The 17,465-nt window shown below is 39.5% G+C and overlaps 1 protein-coding gene across 1 annotated transcript in view; it reads left to right on the forward strand.

Moving 5' to 3' along the window:
* Window positions 1-16,743, forward strand: part of ARHGAP20 (Rho GTPase activating protein 20) — a 127,095-nt gene extending 110,352 nt beyond the window's left edge. Inside the window, exons 10-15 of the mRNA XM_040631242.1 lie at window positions 2,052-2,230; window positions 3,610-3,771; window positions 7,414-7,523; window positions 9,760-9,949; window positions 11,306-11,420; window positions 12,509-16,743. Coding sequence (XP_040487176.1) covers window positions 2,052-2,230; window positions 3,610-3,771; window positions 7,414-7,523; window positions 9,760-9,949; window positions 11,306-11,420; window positions 12,509-14,364 — 2,612 coding nt within the window. The 3' untranslated portion in view covers window positions 14,365-16,743. The remainder of the gene's footprint in view (window positions 1-2,051; window positions 2,231-3,609; window positions 3,772-7,413; window positions 7,524-9,759; window positions 9,950-11,305; window positions 11,421-12,508) is intronic.
* The last annotated feature ends 722 nt before the right edge of the window (window positions 16,744-17,465 follow it).

Below are 17,465 nucleotides of genomic sequence, written 5' to 3' on the forward strand. Positions count from 1 at the left end.
CTCATGACCATTTCCACCCTGAAAAGATAATCTCCTTCAATGGTCCCATTGACCAGCTGAACATCACCTGTGGTAGCCTGGTGCGCTGCTGATGTCACATAGCAGAGTTTGATGACTAATCCCCACGCACTGTCACTGGAGAAAAGAGTATCTGATCTTGTGTGGGCACCACCTGAAAGTTATACCACCTCAAATCTCAGTTCTGTTAATCTTAACCACAAGCCATTTTGAATCTGCGTCACACATGTGTGCTTAGTGGGCCAGCCAGAGATTCAGGCAAAATTTATACACAATATCTGGGGCTCCTGCTATGCATTTTTTTCTCTTTTCTGGGATTACATGCTCTCTCTCACACACGCACACACATACACGCACGCACACACTTTCCAGCTGCTATGGTTACCTCCATCTCCATTCTGTAGTTTTTCAAGCCAGTGAGAGTGCATGTTTCTCCAGATTTTAGTGACCCTATCACCCTGGAGCCTGTCCTCAGGCTAAAAGCTATAAGAATGGGAAACTTACCCTGTGCCATGCCATTACCTCCAGTACTCACCTTCTTCTGGTCACTGTTTGGTGCCTTTAGGTAGGCTTTTGTATTTTTTAATTCTCATCTGGAGTTTAATTTGTTATCTGTGTGTATGTGCTGGTGCCTGGGGGATGGCAGTGGAAGGGTCCAAAAGAACTTTAGAGACGTGTCTTCATAAGTATCAAATCCTGTGCAAATCCATCGACTTTCATGTTAAAATTAGATACAGATGACATCAAAAATGTTTTAGCGCTATGATCTCACAAAATCATGATTCACTGTCGACCTTCTTCTGCCTGTTTTGTTCATGCTGTCCCTTTCCATCTAAATCTCCCCTCAATTCAATTACTGCTTGAGAATGATTTATTGAGTACTTACAAGGTGCAAGCCACGAAGTCAGGCGCTCTGTTGAAATTTTGTTCATTCAGAATCCAAATCAAATGCAAATGCCTCCAGGATCACTCCCTCCCTCTTAATGGGTAGGTGTGCTTTACCATTCTTCTGAATGCCTTTGGTGCTTTGCCCTTCCCTTGCTTTTCTCCCCACCATCATCAGACCTGTTCCCCGTTAGATCATAAACTTTATCATGCCAGGGACAAGTCTCACTAATGTTTGCACCCATCCATACGGCCTTAAACATGCTTTTTGAAGTCAAGAACTAAAAAGATACCTTAAAAAAAAAAGTCTTTGCAGCAGTGCCTGGGTGGCTCAGTCGTTAAGCGTCTGCCTTTGGCTCAGGGCGTGATCCCAGCATTCTGGGGTGGAGCCCCACAAGGGGCTCCCTGCTCAGCGGGAAGCCTGCTTCTCCCTCTCCCACTTGCCCTGCTGTGTTCCCTCTCTCGCTGCCTCTCTGTCAAATAAATAAATAAAATCTTTAAAAAAAAAAAAAAAAAGTCCTTGCAGTTGGAAAGAAAGGGGTGGTGGAAATGTAGAACATTAGCTTCCTGTCTTTGTTTTCAGCAGTAGAGAGGGACAACAAGTAATAAAGCATTATTTGTTTCTAGAGAACATCTTAATAAAGACAACTCTTGGTTTTTTCCTTCCTCTTCCTTCTCCTCTTCTCTTCTTCCTTCTACCCCTCCTCCTCTCTTTCTCCCTCCTCCTTTCCCTTCCTCTTCCCTTCTTTTTCTCACCATTTAATTGTGATCTGATTTAATCTTCAACTTCTTTGTGTGCCTAGTCTCGTTTTAAAATGGGATAATATATGTGTTGGTATGAAACACCTTTTGCATTAAGTTGTTAGAGTAAAGAGAGGCTTTCCTTTGCCTTTGAAAATTCAGTGCCAAAACTCAAAAGACCAGTGATGTTCCAAAAATGGGACGGACATTAATCCAAACATTTGATTTTTCCTTAATTTATAAAATGTTACATGGAAATTTCTTAGATTGGATTGTCAGTAACAAAGGACATCTATAAGCATTTTTCTCTTTGAACCATAGTAATGAACATCCTGTACGTTGGAAACTATAAAAATAAGACTATGTGAATTAAAATAGTTTTCCTAATAATCTCACTTCTTCCTTAGACTCAGGTCAGAAGACATTTAAAAGGAGAAGATCTATCATAAACTGGGCCTTCTGGCGTGGTTCTAGCACTCACCTGGATAACTTGCCTGTGTCGCCAACATCTCCTATGCCAGGGCAACTCTTTGGAGTCTCTCTGCCAAATATTTGTGAGAATGACAATCTGCCCAAACCCGTCTTGGTAAGTCTCGTTTTGGCCTGTGACACTAATGGGAAAGGAGAACCCTGGGAGGGAAATCTGTTCTGAAATGGAAAAATTATAGACACGGCTTTGGCTTTGACTGAGAATATTATTATTACTTCAAAGGGAAAAAATCTGATTAAGCTCTTGCCGAATCCTAAGGGAGACATAATGGGAGAGATCATGTAGGCTGCTGGTTTCAGGAAGGAGCCACATGAGCCTGCTTAGATAAATCAGAGCGTGGCTCTGTAGGCAGAGGCCACACTGGAGTCCCGTTATCCCCTACATTTCTCTCACGGTCTTTCTGGAACTCTACATTGTCCTGGAAGCCTCCTTTAATCACTCTAGAAGCAGAAACTACTCATTCTTGTACTTTTTAAAAATCTGACTGTGTCTTCTTTGTATTTCACGTGTTTGCACATGTACATCCTCTGGCATTTAGTTAGCTTTCATAAATAGAATGGGTCAGATGAAACCACTGAATTTACACCGTGTCCATGATATCTGAAATGATCAGTGTTCAGTGGCATTCACTGAGCGTCCTGTATCCCACAAGTACTGTATGGGATGTACGGGATGTACGGGACTCGACCCTACATCGTGCTCTGACACATGCCACCCGCTGGCCTTGCCGCTGTCATGCTCACGCTGCACAGCGGACTGAGCATTTATTATCACTACCATTATCCCTACTTTACAAACTTAAAAAGCCTCAAGTTTACCAAAGGTCAGCAAATACGTGCTATAACTAGGTTTCAGATCCCATGGGTTGCTTGTCCCCAACACCTGTTCTCATTCCTACACCACAAGCAGAGGACATTTCTTCACGAGAAAGAAAGCAAAATGAAAGATTGATCACAATGCAGTAGAGTGGAGAAAGCTTCCTGGAAGAGGTGATTTTTTTAGCCTGATTTTGAAAGAATGAAGTAAATACAGGAGGTAGAATGAGGTATGGAGTCACATAGAAAGAAAGACAAGCAAGTGAAAAATGAGTCTGGCAAGAATATTTCCATATTTGGAGGAAAGAGTCTAAATTAGAGAATAATAGTATAAGAGGAGTGAGGAAAGGAGGGAGATAAGTTTACAGGGACCTTGAAGCAGTCAGAGAACATTGATTTTAAAGTGGCTGTTGGTTCATTGAACAAAAGACAGTCTCATTAAAGTAAAATGTTTTAGGTGTTGGATATAGCAAGAATAAGTAGGAGAAAGAGATTTAGAGATACCAAAACACAAACTGACTTCAGTCCTTGTAGCAGCCCCTCCTTCAGTGCTTTTCCCCTGGGACACCCTAGCCTTTGGCGGCCAGAGTGGTCAAGTATGTCTTTCCGTGCTTGTATCTGTGAAGTGCCATTTTGGTTTTTTCCTTTGCTTCCTTATAGGATATGCTTTTCTTTCTTAATCAAAAAGGACCACTCACAAAAGGGATCTTCAGACAATCAGCCAATGTGAAATCCTGCAGAGAGCTAAAAGAGAAACTGAATTCTGGAGTTGAAGTACACCTAGACTGTGAATCTGTTTTTGTGATAGCATCTGTCTTAAAGGTAGGAAAGGTTCTCCCTTCACCTACGCCACAGTGTAGCTCTGGAAAGAGACAACTGGTTTCTCTCATTACAACATTTTTCCTGGCTGCAAAGAACCATAATGGATTAAGAATCTAAAAAGTGTTTAAAATTTTTAAAAAACCCACTTCACAAAGCCAACATTGCCCTTTAAAAGCCCCTGCCATAATGATATGGCATGTCAGATACACTTTTTAAATTTTTTCATCCCACACCACTCTCATCTTCACTCTGCCAGCCCATACAAAAAATAAATAAATAAACTAAATTAAAAATAATCAAAGCACACACAGCATATTTACCAAAATAAACATTCTGATTATGATAACCTTCACAGTCTCATTCCCTTCCTAATAAAGGCAAATTTTCAAAAATAAACTTGTATTAAACTTTGAAACAGAGTTTACCATAATAAACATTTCCCTAACGATTAAAACAAAAAATTGCTCAGAGACCACTGAAAATTCCATTCACTTATACAGTCATTGTGCCTTCCCCTGTCCCCTAGTGCCTTTTTAAAGTAAAAGCAGAGTAGGAATGACTCCAACATCTGGGTCTTTTATAAAACCCTTACAACATTTGGCATTTTTTATGGTTCTTACCCTTTACCCCATGGTTACTTAACTCACATCCATAGTTGAGTTAGAACTCTTCTAAAATGTTTTCCTCCCCACATTCTTGCAAATGCCTCACATGTTTTGAAAACCTAGAGTCAGAATCAGCTTTTAGCAGAGGTTTCAACCCAAGCCATAGCTTCTGCAGACCTGTGTCAGGCTCCCAGCTCCCAGCCCACTTGGAATGCCCCAGGGCCAGGGGTGGAGGAAAGCCTGGTGAAGCAGACCCTTGCATGTCCCTCCTCCTGCTCAGCTGCTTACGGAATCTTACTTCATGACGTGATGAATAATCATTTGTTTCCTGGCAAATGAGCCACATCTGCTCTTATTAACCCCTGCTGTAGACTTTTGCAATAAACTATCACTCAAAAAAATGGAGAGCTGGAGCTAGGGTCATCTAATCTGTTTTGCACAGGGTTTGTGACTACTCTTCAATCCTGAAATACAATAAAGATATGTACAGTGTGCTTAGCCAGATGTATGTGCAGGATATGTATGCACAATGCATTTTTCTTTTCTTTCTTCATATAATTAGGCTTTTTCCATCTCTTAAAATAAAAAGTTAAAGCCTACATTTTAGAAAATTTTCCTCACTATGCTATTCTTTACAGCACCACACTTAAATTTTTGTACTAAATTTTTGAGGCTATTATCAAGATATATGGTTCTAGAGGAGTCAAATTGTATTTCAAATTACAGAAATATCACTAGTACAAAAATAAGCAAAAGACAAATGATTGAAAAATCTGGTTAAATGGGTTCCAAATAATTGAAGTTTTGTAATCTTGTAACTGTGTGTTACTCTCATTTCTTCCAAGTGGTTGCAGGAAAGAAGATACTTTTTGCCAAAAGTTTTTGAGCTTTTGGGTTGTTTTGTTTCTTGTGTTTAAGACTATCTGGAAGTGGTACTTAAGTTTTCCTTTAATTTTTTACTTATGCTGGTTTTGCTTAAATATAAGCTTAACTCTTTAAACTGTTATGGGAAGAAAATTGCTTGAGACACTGTAACTTTGATCCATTGGACCTTTGAGGGAAAGTTCATTTTTAATCCTGCAGGAATCTCATCTCAAATTAATTTGGGTGTTCTGCTGGCGACCCGGGCTCTGCTCTTGGAGGGGAGGAGACTTTCCTTTGAGTGCTGTGAGCTGGTGATTGTAATTCAGAACCAGCGCTCACATCCTTTCTCAGCTGTGATGGTGGTTGTATTTCGTAACTTGTTATTCCAGCTGTGGAGAGTTCATTGAGATGTTACGAGTTATTATCTTTCAAGTGTAGGTTTAAGATTTAATGATGTTTTTCTTCAAGACAGATCATAAGTATGTTTTCCACTGAGATTTAAAAAGAGAACTATTGTCACTGCCCCAGTTTAAAATAACAGATTTTGCCTCTTCTAAATCTGACTTTTAAAGTAGGTGCAGCAACTAAAATTAGTTTGGAATTATGAAAATTCAATAGCTTTACCCAAAAGGGATGACTTTTGTGATGACACATCTCAATTACAAGAATCCAAGTACATTTCTACAGAAGATACAATAGAACAAAGAAAGACTTTAAAGCAATCTCTTCCTACTTGTTAACCACTCTAAAAAAAAAATGTATAATAATAGGTGACATGACTACAAGGAGGTGTTTTAAATTATCTTAAAATCTCAGTTACAGTTAGTTGGCCTTCCCTTGTTCCTCATCAATATGTGGCCCTGTGAAGAACAGCCACAGTTTAGTAATGACCTCTGTCTACTGTGTCTGGGACTCTGGCACTGAGGAGTACAAAGAAGAAGGTAGGGTCTGTGCCTTCCCTGGAGGAGCTCACACTGGGAAAGATGCACATCTCATCAGCAAAGTGTTAACAGTCAGATGCCACAGCTTTCCCTAGTGGGAATAGAAACACGACACAAGAGTAACAGGTTGTGTGTTGCCATTTGTAAGGCATACATAGGTGAAGTTGCTGACTCGGGTTTCCAGTGAGAGTTCGAACTGCTCACTTATAGACTTTCACCTGTCTCCATGTTGTAAGCAGGAATTTGCAAGACTATGGGTACAGTGCTTAGGCCTGAAATTGAGTTTTTTCTGCCTAATGTTTACTGAGGTAGAGATCAGACTTTGCAAGCCTGGCCTTGTTAATACTATGCCAAAAACAACAAAGAGAGTTGGCCTAGAACACAAATAAATATAGGTCCAGGACCAAATTTAATTTATTTTTAAGCTTTTTATAGACAAAAATCAAACAACAAATACCCTTGGTCATATCCTATTTGTGATATAGTCTGGTTTCACCACACCCAGCCCTGCCGGCAGTCTCAGCAGACTAGGGACTCAGTCTGTATCCTAGCAGACTAGGATAATGTACAGGGGACGTGTTGAGTATGCGTCAGGCATGTGGGTGCTGTCCAGGCCCCCAGAGCACAGCCATACATAGCCTGGAATGCTTCTTCCCCCTTCCCCAAATAAATGAGGGGAATGCCAGGAGAAACTGAGTACCCCTGGATGGAGTTGTTCACCAGTGCCACTGGAATATAAAGTTCCAAAATAACAGGGGCTTTGTTTTACTCACTTCTCTGTCCCTAGCCCCTCAAACAGTACCTGGCACATTGGTGCAAATACATGCAGAATGATCAGATGACTGACTAGCACATTAGGAGCCTCACAAAGGTCTTAGCGCATTTCTTTGAACTGGTGATTTGAGAGCGAGAAAAAAAGGACTTAGGATGGTTTGCCAGACCCTGTCATGTTGTACTAGTTGGCTAAAATGTACCCAAATGAGATTTCAGCCCAAACAGGTTGTCCTTATCTTTCCCACTATAGTCCAGACTCCAGTTTCCCTCTGGTTTTTGTTAGGCAAAAATCAAAGCCTGTGTTTCTATGTACGCACAACAGCAGAGTTGGCACAGAGCTCCCTGTGCCAAAGAAGGGAGGACTTAACTTTTGAACGAAATGTTTGCTTTCTGATTTCCCCAGTACATATTTAGCATGAGAATAATGACTTAAAATATTTATTTTCCTTCTGTGTAAGGATTTTCTACGAAATATTCCAGGAAGTATTTTTTCATCAAATCTCTATGATCACTGGGTCTCTGTCATGGATCAAGGAAATGATGAAGAGAAAATAAATACAATTCAAAGGTAATTATTCTAATTTAGTCATGTCTCAAAAATACTTAGAAAGAAAACTTTTATAAGCCTGTTGATTCAAGAAATGACGACTATCAAAATCATATCTATGAGGGCCAGTTTAAAAATAGATTTATGCTAGCCACTATCATTGTTATTATTGTTTTTCCCTAATCTTATTAACGTAGAATGCTTGACCATTGTACACTTCTGTATATCTGAATCTAATAGGAGCTGACACCCATTAAACTAATAACGAATACCGTAGACTCAATCTACAATTTATGATCTCAATTTTGGTAAATACTTAACTAACCAGACAGCTCCTTGTAATCTCATTCAGCAACTGAATTCATTCAGAGAAAGTTCCTTCCGCTCAAGGAACTCACTGTCTTAATAGAGTTGATAGATAACCAAGAATTACAGTGTAGCGTGATCAGTGGGTCAAAAGAGATATGGAGGAGGGTACTGTGGAGAGACAGTTAACTACTGAAAAGTGTCAAGGAAAAAGGGAGTTGCAAAGCCTCAGTCTTATCACAAAGAATACATTGTCTATTCTCATGCAAAGGGAGATTGCTGGCAGAACTCACCACCCATATTCCTGAATGTTTCCTGCATTATAAAAGAATTGGAAAGAAATGTCCATTAACAAAATGTAATACTCCCAGTTCTGTAAAACCCCAAGAATCCTAGTATCATTTATCTGCATATGCTTATTTAGTATAGTTTTTTTCTTGAGCAACTTTGAAATATGAATTATTATCTGTACACTGCTATTGGTAGACACTTTTTATCAGTAGAACATAGTACAACTCTTGAAGATACCAGAAATCAGAGCCGCGTCATAGGTACTGTCTATGCTTCCATTATGGTTCAGTGGAATCCATACAGAGATAATGAACATCAGCTTCTCTGTGTTGTTGCTCATTGTCTAAAACTGTGTATCCTACAAACTGTTAAAGGATGATTTAAAAAAAATTAAATTAAATTAAGACTCGTGCAAATATAAAATGAACACATGGGAATATTTTTATTTAAATCTTTAATTAATGAGAGAACCAGTTAGGTGTTTTACTACCAGTTCGAAGGAGATTTCAAACTACCACAACTTACATAGTTATATCAGAAACACTGAAATGAATTTACACATAGATACAAAACTGCCTTTTTCTACTGGAGCATGAAGGGGGAGCAAATAAATCCTGTCTCTCCACCAGAGGGAATTTTCAAGTCTATAGACAAGTGTTAGATATAGTGCTTTCAGTAGTCGACAATTTACGGAGTTGTAAAATAGCTCAAAGGCATAGGACCCCTACAGAATCAGATAACCCAGAGGAGTACGCTAGATAGCACCTTACTTTCCATTGAATACACTCAGTAATCTCTTGGTTTATTTCAATATCTTTTATAACTTGTCCTTATAAAAACTGCACTCCGTATCCGTCCATCACACTGAAGAAATGCCTCTGTGTCATTTATGCAGCAAGAGTCACACTACCTTATTTTCCCTCCCAGGTTGCAGACTTTCGTTGAAAAGAAACAACTGTGAATATCAGCATATATGTCTTTTTTCTGGGTGGTAGTCAATATAATTTTCAATGAATGATAATTTTAAAATCCCATATCAATTACAAAATAGGAACAGTAGGAAATGTACTATTATAAGCCTGACTTATATGTGAAAGTAATACCAGTGAGAAAAAGAAATTTGGGGGAGAATGGACCTTGGAAGCTGGTAGAGCAGAACATAAGCTCTCAGAGTGGACCTGAAACTCTTAATAGTTAAGGTTTGGGCTCTCACCAAGAGACAGAATTCCTGTATTGCTACTTAGAAATAAAGAACCACTAAAATGTAATTATTATTTAATTTCATCAAAAAAAAATTTTGGGGGGGTCTTGGTTGAGAATATTCTGGATGTTACAGGATTTGCCTAAGTTAAAACACATTGCACTAATGTCAGGTAAATATTTCAGGCAGGCAGCGTTTTTAACAAGCCATTTTTCTGCATTGCTGTGCATCTTCGTTGGATTGTGAAGACAGTGTACAAAATAAATATATCCCCTGTACATATTTTCATTCTTTCTGTACAGGCAGTCCCTACTCTGCATGTACCGTATTAACTGAAACTCTTGCATATCTGAACTGTGTTCTTGCTTTGCATGGTTCCCCATGAAAAGCATGGGTTGCTTATCTACACAAGTTTTTTATGAAATGTCTTTCTTAAAGAGTGCGTTTTTCTGTCTTTAGGCTGTTAGACCAGCTTCCAAGAGCCAATGTTGTTCTCCTAAGGTATCTTTTTGGGATATTACACAACATTGAGCAGCATTCCTCATCCAATCAGATGACTGCATTTAATTTAGCGGTGTGTATTGCTCCAAGCATTCTTTGGCCTCCTACTTCCTCCAGCCCAGAACTAGAAAATGAATTTACAAAAAAGGTAATGAAGTTTTTCATTTTTATGCCCTGGGGGACTGAGTCCCCATTTTGAACCTAAAATTCAGGGTATTAATTCTGAAAGACATTTTCTTAAATAACTTAAATACACCCCCTTATAAGTTTGAGTGTATTGAGTATTTAATCCTATCCTGGTAGATTATAGAAAGATGATTTCTTGAGCAAAACAGTGATAGCAGTTGGGTTATTTCTCTTTTCCCTTCGAGGAGGCAAAACACTATGACTGACTTAAACGTTAGAGTTATAAGAAAGCAGATGATATAATTAAAAAAGAAGGACTTTGGACTTAGCCCATTCATCAGCCCCACCACGTGCCAGATGTATTTATAATCTTGGATAAAATTAGTTCTGTTGATCCATTTTCCTCATCTAAAAAACTAAGGTGGTGATGAAACCTACTTCACACCGCAGTTACTTGAAATCACACCCCTCTAAGTGCCTGGTAGTTAATATGGGGCTTAGGGGTATTAGTTGCCATGGCTCCCAACACTCTGCCTATTCCTTCACCTCAGCTACTGCGGCAAAGAAACTAAGAAAACGTTCCAGTACATCTTAGTGGAAGCACAGAGCTCCCTCATAAACTCTTACCTCCTCCCCCACCTCCTCCAGGGAGCCTAAGGGAAGGAAACGCATAGGTAGAGATTAGTGAGGCAAAATACAAGTTTTCTCTCTAGCTGTCTCCCTATTTCACAGGAAACCCGCAGAGGATGCCCACTTCCCACGCTTATGACAACTGCCTTTTACATATGAAATACATTTCATAAGTCTTTATCTAATGATATTTCATGAATTTTAATAAGAAAGTTTGTTTCTTTACCCCAAATGCCCTATAGAGAATACTTTGTTAGCCTAATTTTATTTTATTTTTTTTTAATTTTATTTAGAGAGAGAGAGAGAGAGAGTGGGAGGACGGGTCAGGGGAAACAGAAAATCTTAAGCAGACTCCATGCTGAGTGAGGAGCACAATGTGGGGCTCAGTCTCACACCCTGAGATCATGACCTGAGCCAAAATCAAGAGTCGATGCGTAACTGACTGCATCACCCAGGGGCCCCAAGTTACCCTAATTTTAAAGATGTAGTATTAGTATAAAAATGTTAGCATTGAGCTAAGGCTACAAGGAACTTTCGTCCACCAATTAAAATTAATTTCTACAGCCAAACTACTCCTTCAAGTATCATCGTTTTTTAGGAGGAACTGCTTTGTATATTTTTAAAGCAGACATGAATTTTTCTCAGGATTCTTTTTCATTTTTGGTAAAATCAGGATTTATATATGAAATGTGCTTTATAGACATGCTATATGAAAAGTAGCACTTTGTTTTTCTCCTTTTTTGTTCAGGTTTCTCTGCTTATACAATTTCTAATTGAAAATTGCTGTGGGATATTTGGAGAAGAAATCACTTCCCTCTTGGGACAGGTTTCAGGGAGATGCGATACGAGAGAGAATGCCTCAGGTATTGTGAATAATTGGATTGGTTTTTGTGAGAAACAGACATGTGTCTGTGAAAATGCTGAGACAGTGTCTTGGGGCCTGCCGCAGCTCGGTGAAGGAAGCCTCTGACCTCAGTCGTGGGCCTAGAGTTTCTGCTCCTCCTTGGACGACCTGCTAATAGGTCGGGTCATGTTAACACTGTGGTGGGGTTAAGAAATGCTTAAGATGAGGTCCAAAACTTCCAGAAGCATCAAATGGTATGTTTTAACCTTTTTTAAATAAACCTTTATAAGAATCCCTTACATACATAGCAGAACTGCTGTGGCTGAAACTAGAGTAAGAAGTCCCTGAAGGGGTAGAGGCAGGCCTCGTCTTCTCTCCCCTCTCCTTCCTCCAGGTGTCCCCCTGAGACACTTCAGCATGCTGTGGAACAGTGTAGAGACAACTAGCACTGTGGGGTCAGGGGGTATTTTGAAACCATTCAACCTTCCAGAATACGAATTCCCGGACACCAATTACTAGTTATCTTTGACCAATCACTCTTTTTTTTTTTTTTAATTTAAATTCAGTTAGCCAACATATGAGTACATCATTAGTTTTTGGTGTAGTGTTCAATGATTCATTAGTTACATATAACCATTTTTGCCACTGAACATCAATATCTTCATCCATAAATATGGGTAACCATAATGTCTAACTCTTATGGTTGTTGTAAAGATTAAATAAAGTAGTGAACATTGAAGAACTTGGGTTAGTAAATGGTTTCTCTGAGACCAAGTCATGTGTGCTCACCCGCAGTCATGAGCCTGCATATACCTGGCGTTCATTCCTTTGTATTTTGTACCATTTCTTAGTAATAACAACATGTCGTCATTGCTTTAAGGAGATCTTAAGTAAGAAAGCCTATTTCTTCAGGAACTGAGATAAATTCAATATAACTCAACATATTTTTTTATTTTGGGAAGAGAGTGAAAGATCCTTTCTAAGAGTAGGAATCTGAACAATCTCCATGAAAAGAAAAGCAAACTAAGTACCATAGATTGTTTTTTTTTAAGGCAGCATGTATTTTTGGTAAGTAAAAATGTTAATTGTGGTTTGATTTTTTGACAGATATCTCTTGCTTCCAACTGAATGACTCCTCCTATGACAGCTTGGAGAATGAGCTAAATGAGGACGTCGATGCTCCTTGTAGTGACTTGGTAAAGAAACTTGGTCAGGGTAGCAGAAGCATGGACTCTGTATTAACCCTCAGTGACTATGACCTTGACCAGCCTGAGGTGGAAGGCGTCTTAACCCTGAGCGACTTTGACTTGGACCGTTCTAAAGATGAAGACATTCAAATGGAACGGCCTCTTGAATCCAAGCCAGTGAACATTGCAGTAGTGTACGCAAAGGTCCCGCTGCGCGATCACACCAGGGCCCCAGCTGGCATGAGCACACCCAGCTACCTGTCCACAGCTGCAGCAGATGTTCCCAAAAGCCTGAGGCGACACCGGCGCTGCTCAGAGCCCAGCATCGACTATCTAGATTCTAAGCTTTCCTATCTCAGGGAATTTTATCAGAAAAAGCTACGCAAGTCCAGCTGTGATGCAATTCTCTCACAAAAAGATGAGGATTATCTGAAACAGAATCAGGCCCTCCAGGAAGAGGGTAAGACATACTTTAAACAGAGTTTAGTCGCAGGCACTGATACCAAGAAAAATGCCACTAATAAAAATGTTAAGAAGAAAAGCTTATCTGGTAATGAAGGAAATCATGTGAAACTTTTTTCTAAATCCAAGCCAGTGGCCATTTCTGTGGCATCTTACGGTCACACATCCTTGCAGGACCATCCCAGGAACCAGCCCTTTGGTGCAGATACATCTGGATACTCCCCACCACACACAGCAGATGCCCTCAAGGGTTCAAGGAGACACCGGCGCTGCTCAGAGCCCAACATGGATGACCAGCACTGCAAACTGACCTATCTCAGGGGAATTTATTCAAAGAAACAACATAAAACTAGCTATGAAGCTGGTCTCTTGCATGGAGAGGAAGATTATCTCAAGCGGCACAAGTCATTGCAGATGGAGGGGCAAAAGCTCATTAATCAGAGTTTGGTCATGGGGATTGAGGTGGGCAAGAGTAGTGGCACAAACCAAAACACTGAGAAGAGTTTACCCCCAAGATTAAACATTTGCCCAAGGACTAGCTATTCCAGCTTGTCCTCCCCCGGCACTTCCCCATCTGGCTCATCAGTGAGCTCCCAAGACAGTGCGTTTTCTCAGATTTCTGAACACTCTGTGTTTACCCCCACTGAAACTTCCTCTCCAATAGATTGCACTTTTCAAGCTCAAAGAAAACAGGAAGAGCTTTCTTCTGATTTTAGCAATTCCAGCCTTGTTTCTGCAACTCCTGGTCCCTCATCAGGGCAGACCAGCAGCCGCCTGGCTTATACGAAGAAGGATACTGTAGAATGGCATTCACAAATACATTCTGTAACTCTTCACCCAAGCACATGGTTGAGAAATGGTGTGGCCAGTTTAAAAAACTGGTCCCTCAAAAAGAAGGCAAGGGCATCCAGACCAGAGGAAAAGAAAGTAAGTTCTCTAAAAGGACCCACGGAGACACCTCCACATGCTTCTGGTATTTCAGAAGCCAACCCACTACAAGAGAGCCAGAAAGACATGCCCCAAAGGGCACCTGAAGAACTTGGAACTGTGCAAACAGCCCAGTGGTACAGTTCTTACCCCAGCCAGGACTCAGAGAGACACTGTAGCTCTACATTCAGCCTGGTGGAGGATGGACTCAAGCTTTGTGTGAAGTCACACAAGGATGGAGAGAATAGTGAGCAGTGCTCTCCAGGTACTCTGCCTTGTAAGAGATCCTCACCTAGCTCTTTGTCTGTGGATGATCTGTCCAGCCCAGACTTGGGGCCTACAGTGGTTTGTGATACTGGGGACCAACATGTAGCCAAAGACATTTAACCACAGTAAGAATGTGATGTGTACAAGAACGGAGACAAGTCTAAGAATCTGATGTCTACAAGAACAGAAACTGGGCTAATAATGATATAGAGACAAAATTATTATGACCCCCTTTGTATAAATACATGGGATGGGTAGCATAAGGATAATCACTGCTAATACTTAGGACAACAAAAGAATTCTCTTTACTGAGACCATTTGACAAAAAGTTTAGACTAAAAAATTTCATCACCTGTTTGGGAGGCTTTTCCTTATTAGAGCATGGGATTGGTCCTGTCATGTGTTTTTAGAGATACTAGCAGAGGACCAGAGAAAACATCTTCTATAGAGGAAACATGCCTTACATGAGATTAGTATCCTGAAAAGGCCAGGATATTATAAGGGAAGAATAAGGACTGTGGAGAGAGGGGGAGGGTGCAGAGAAAGATCCACATTCCATGGAATGTTTTTTAATAACTACACAAGAAAAATGCCACTAATCAAAGTACTAAAAAAAAAAAAATGTCCAGTAATGAAGGAAGTCATGTAAAGCATTTCCCTGAATCCAAGCCAGTAACATTTCTGTGACATGCTATAGTCACATGCCCTCACAGGAAGAGTCCAGGAATCAGCCCATCAATGCAGCTAGAATAGAATAAACTAGACTGATTCAAGAGCCATGAGTATCATAGTTGATTTGTTGGTTGTGTTCATTGATTTGTTTTTCCATTGGTGTTCCACTGCTCTGCAAAGGCTCCAGGACATAGAGCTGTGAGGAGAAAGAAGGAAATGGTTGCTCATTTTGGTAACCTTTTCAAAGGCACCTGTGCTAGGAACATTCTCCAGAAATGCAACTTTTCCTATTAGAAGGTGACCTCCCGACAGCATTCACTGTCCCAGTGTGCAGGAGGAGATTGCAACACCAGTCCTTTCTGTATTAGACGAAGTTGTTGCCAACATAGGATGAAAGCATGGCTCCTCTTTGCTGAAACATGTTTTTCTACAGCCCTGCCTCTTAGATTAGCCAGCCAGAAAAAACTACTGATAAATCATCCCTTTTCTGATTGTCATTGGCAGTTGAGAGAGAATTTTAAAGTTCTCAGGTTATAAAGAGTCACAGAATGGAACACCCACCAAAGCAGCAGTCAGGCCTTCTCAGATAGTCATTGGCTTTGGATTTTCTCACCTCCAGAAGTTTTACATATTTTTGTCCCAGATGATTCGTGGTTTATATACCATTAGATTATCTCATATCCATGAATACTTCTCTCCTCTCTTGCCTTAAAGATTATACCAGTACCCCCCCTGGGTTATCTCCATGGATTATTAGGCCTTGCCAGCCAGTAAGAAGGGATAGAATCATGAATGGATGTGCATTTCCTTCATTTTAACTACTTACTTATAAGAAGTTGCTTAGAACCCATTTGGCCTCTTTAGTTCACCATCAGATGGACCTTTCTCCCACAAACTAACTTACACCAAATTATTTTTCTTAGCCATTAGGAAACTTTCATGTCAAATGTTCTTTCCTTGTTGTCCTAAAGGTTGCATTTTTCAGTTATAGAAGAAAAAATAATAATAATAATGTTTTCTATAAAGTAGAAGTCCTTTCAGTATTAGCTATAGGTGCTACCTACCTCTACGGGACATGGCCCTGTTGGCCCTAAGCATTGTAATTAACTTTCAGAACTCTGTATCCAAAGAGCTCCTTCATGACACTGGCCATCTCAGTCACAGATGTGAAGTAGATTTTACCTTATAAACAGCCACTCCTATATTTAGACTCCTGAGTGTCCATATGCATCTTTTGTGGTATAATATATAAAGGCAACAGGGATTCACTCCCCTTACCCTTAGGGCATACTACTGTCGGAACTGCAAGATGTGAATAAAGTTCTTAAGGCTTGGAGTGTCTTTCTGGAAGAAGTTGTTTCTCCACTTAACAAAATAATAGTTCTCTCCTTTTTTCTTTCATATGGGTGAGTAGAAAATTATCCACCCAATTTGAAGCATAGAAGAAAATAGATGCTGAGGTTTTCCATAACCATTCCTATTCTCTGTGTTCCCTTAGATACTCCTGTAATACTTAATGTGAATAGTTTGTTAATATTGCTGTAAAGTATTATATTGTATGATTGGAAGACAGACTACGTGTCATTTTATTATACTCTGTCAATCTATAATATATTAGACTGATGCTTTATCTAAAATGCTTTGAGTTTGTATAATATATCTTGACAAATTTTACTACCATATGTAATGTAATAAATGTGTATTTTTGTACTTGCAGAAACTGCTGCTAACTTTTAAAGTTGTTTGGTTTTCAAAGCACTGATAATGGATATGTATGAAGTCCATGCTGTCTATTAAATAAAAAAAAATTCTGTAGAGTTAACAGTCCCATCAGAGCAATATTGCCCTTTTGTAGAATTGTTTTTGTTAATGAACCCAGTTTCTGCTTAACATTGGAAATTTTATAAAATGTATTTAATATTGAATTGGAACTTTGAAACTTTTAGTCACAGACCATGGTCAGTCTTTCTAGAAAAAGAGGAGTTTTTTTCACTTATATTTTCCTAATCTTATCATTCACCAGTCTTCATTTTCTTAAGCATTATGATTTCGTTTTGCTCCTAGGATCAGATATAGTCTATATTCTCATATCAAGAGAACTATTAACTCAGTTTGATTGATTGTATGAGATTCTCTTACCTAAATTTGCACCATTCTGACCAGAGTACCCAGTCGACCCCAGGCACATCTGGACACCCCAAGATACCTGGATTCAGACACCCGAACACATCAATACTTCTAAAGTCATACAAACTTACTAAATGTAATTGGTTTCTCATGGCTGCTGCGTATTTGCCTTCTCAAAATTCATTGAGGTTCACTCTGTGTAAGTTTACCACCATTTTAAAGAAATTCAAAAATGTAAACTACCTTAGTGCAGAAAAAGTGATTTGCTTTAATGGAACACTGAAGACTAGCAACTCCACTGTCAGAAATGGCACTGATTATACTTGGACAATGTACAGAGACACTGATGTTAATTCTCTCTAAATTTTACAGAAATACAAAGATAATTTTGCTTTTAAAAAAGAGTCTCAATCAACTAAAAA

Source organism: Ursus maritimus, unplaced genomic scaffold (assembly GCF_017311325.1).
Source record: "Ursus maritimus isolate PB19 unplaced genomic scaffold, ASM1731132v1 scaffold_16, whole genome shotgun sequence".
Lineage (NCBI taxonomy): Eukaryota > Metazoa > Chordata > Mammalia > Carnivora > Ursidae > Ursus > Ursus maritimus.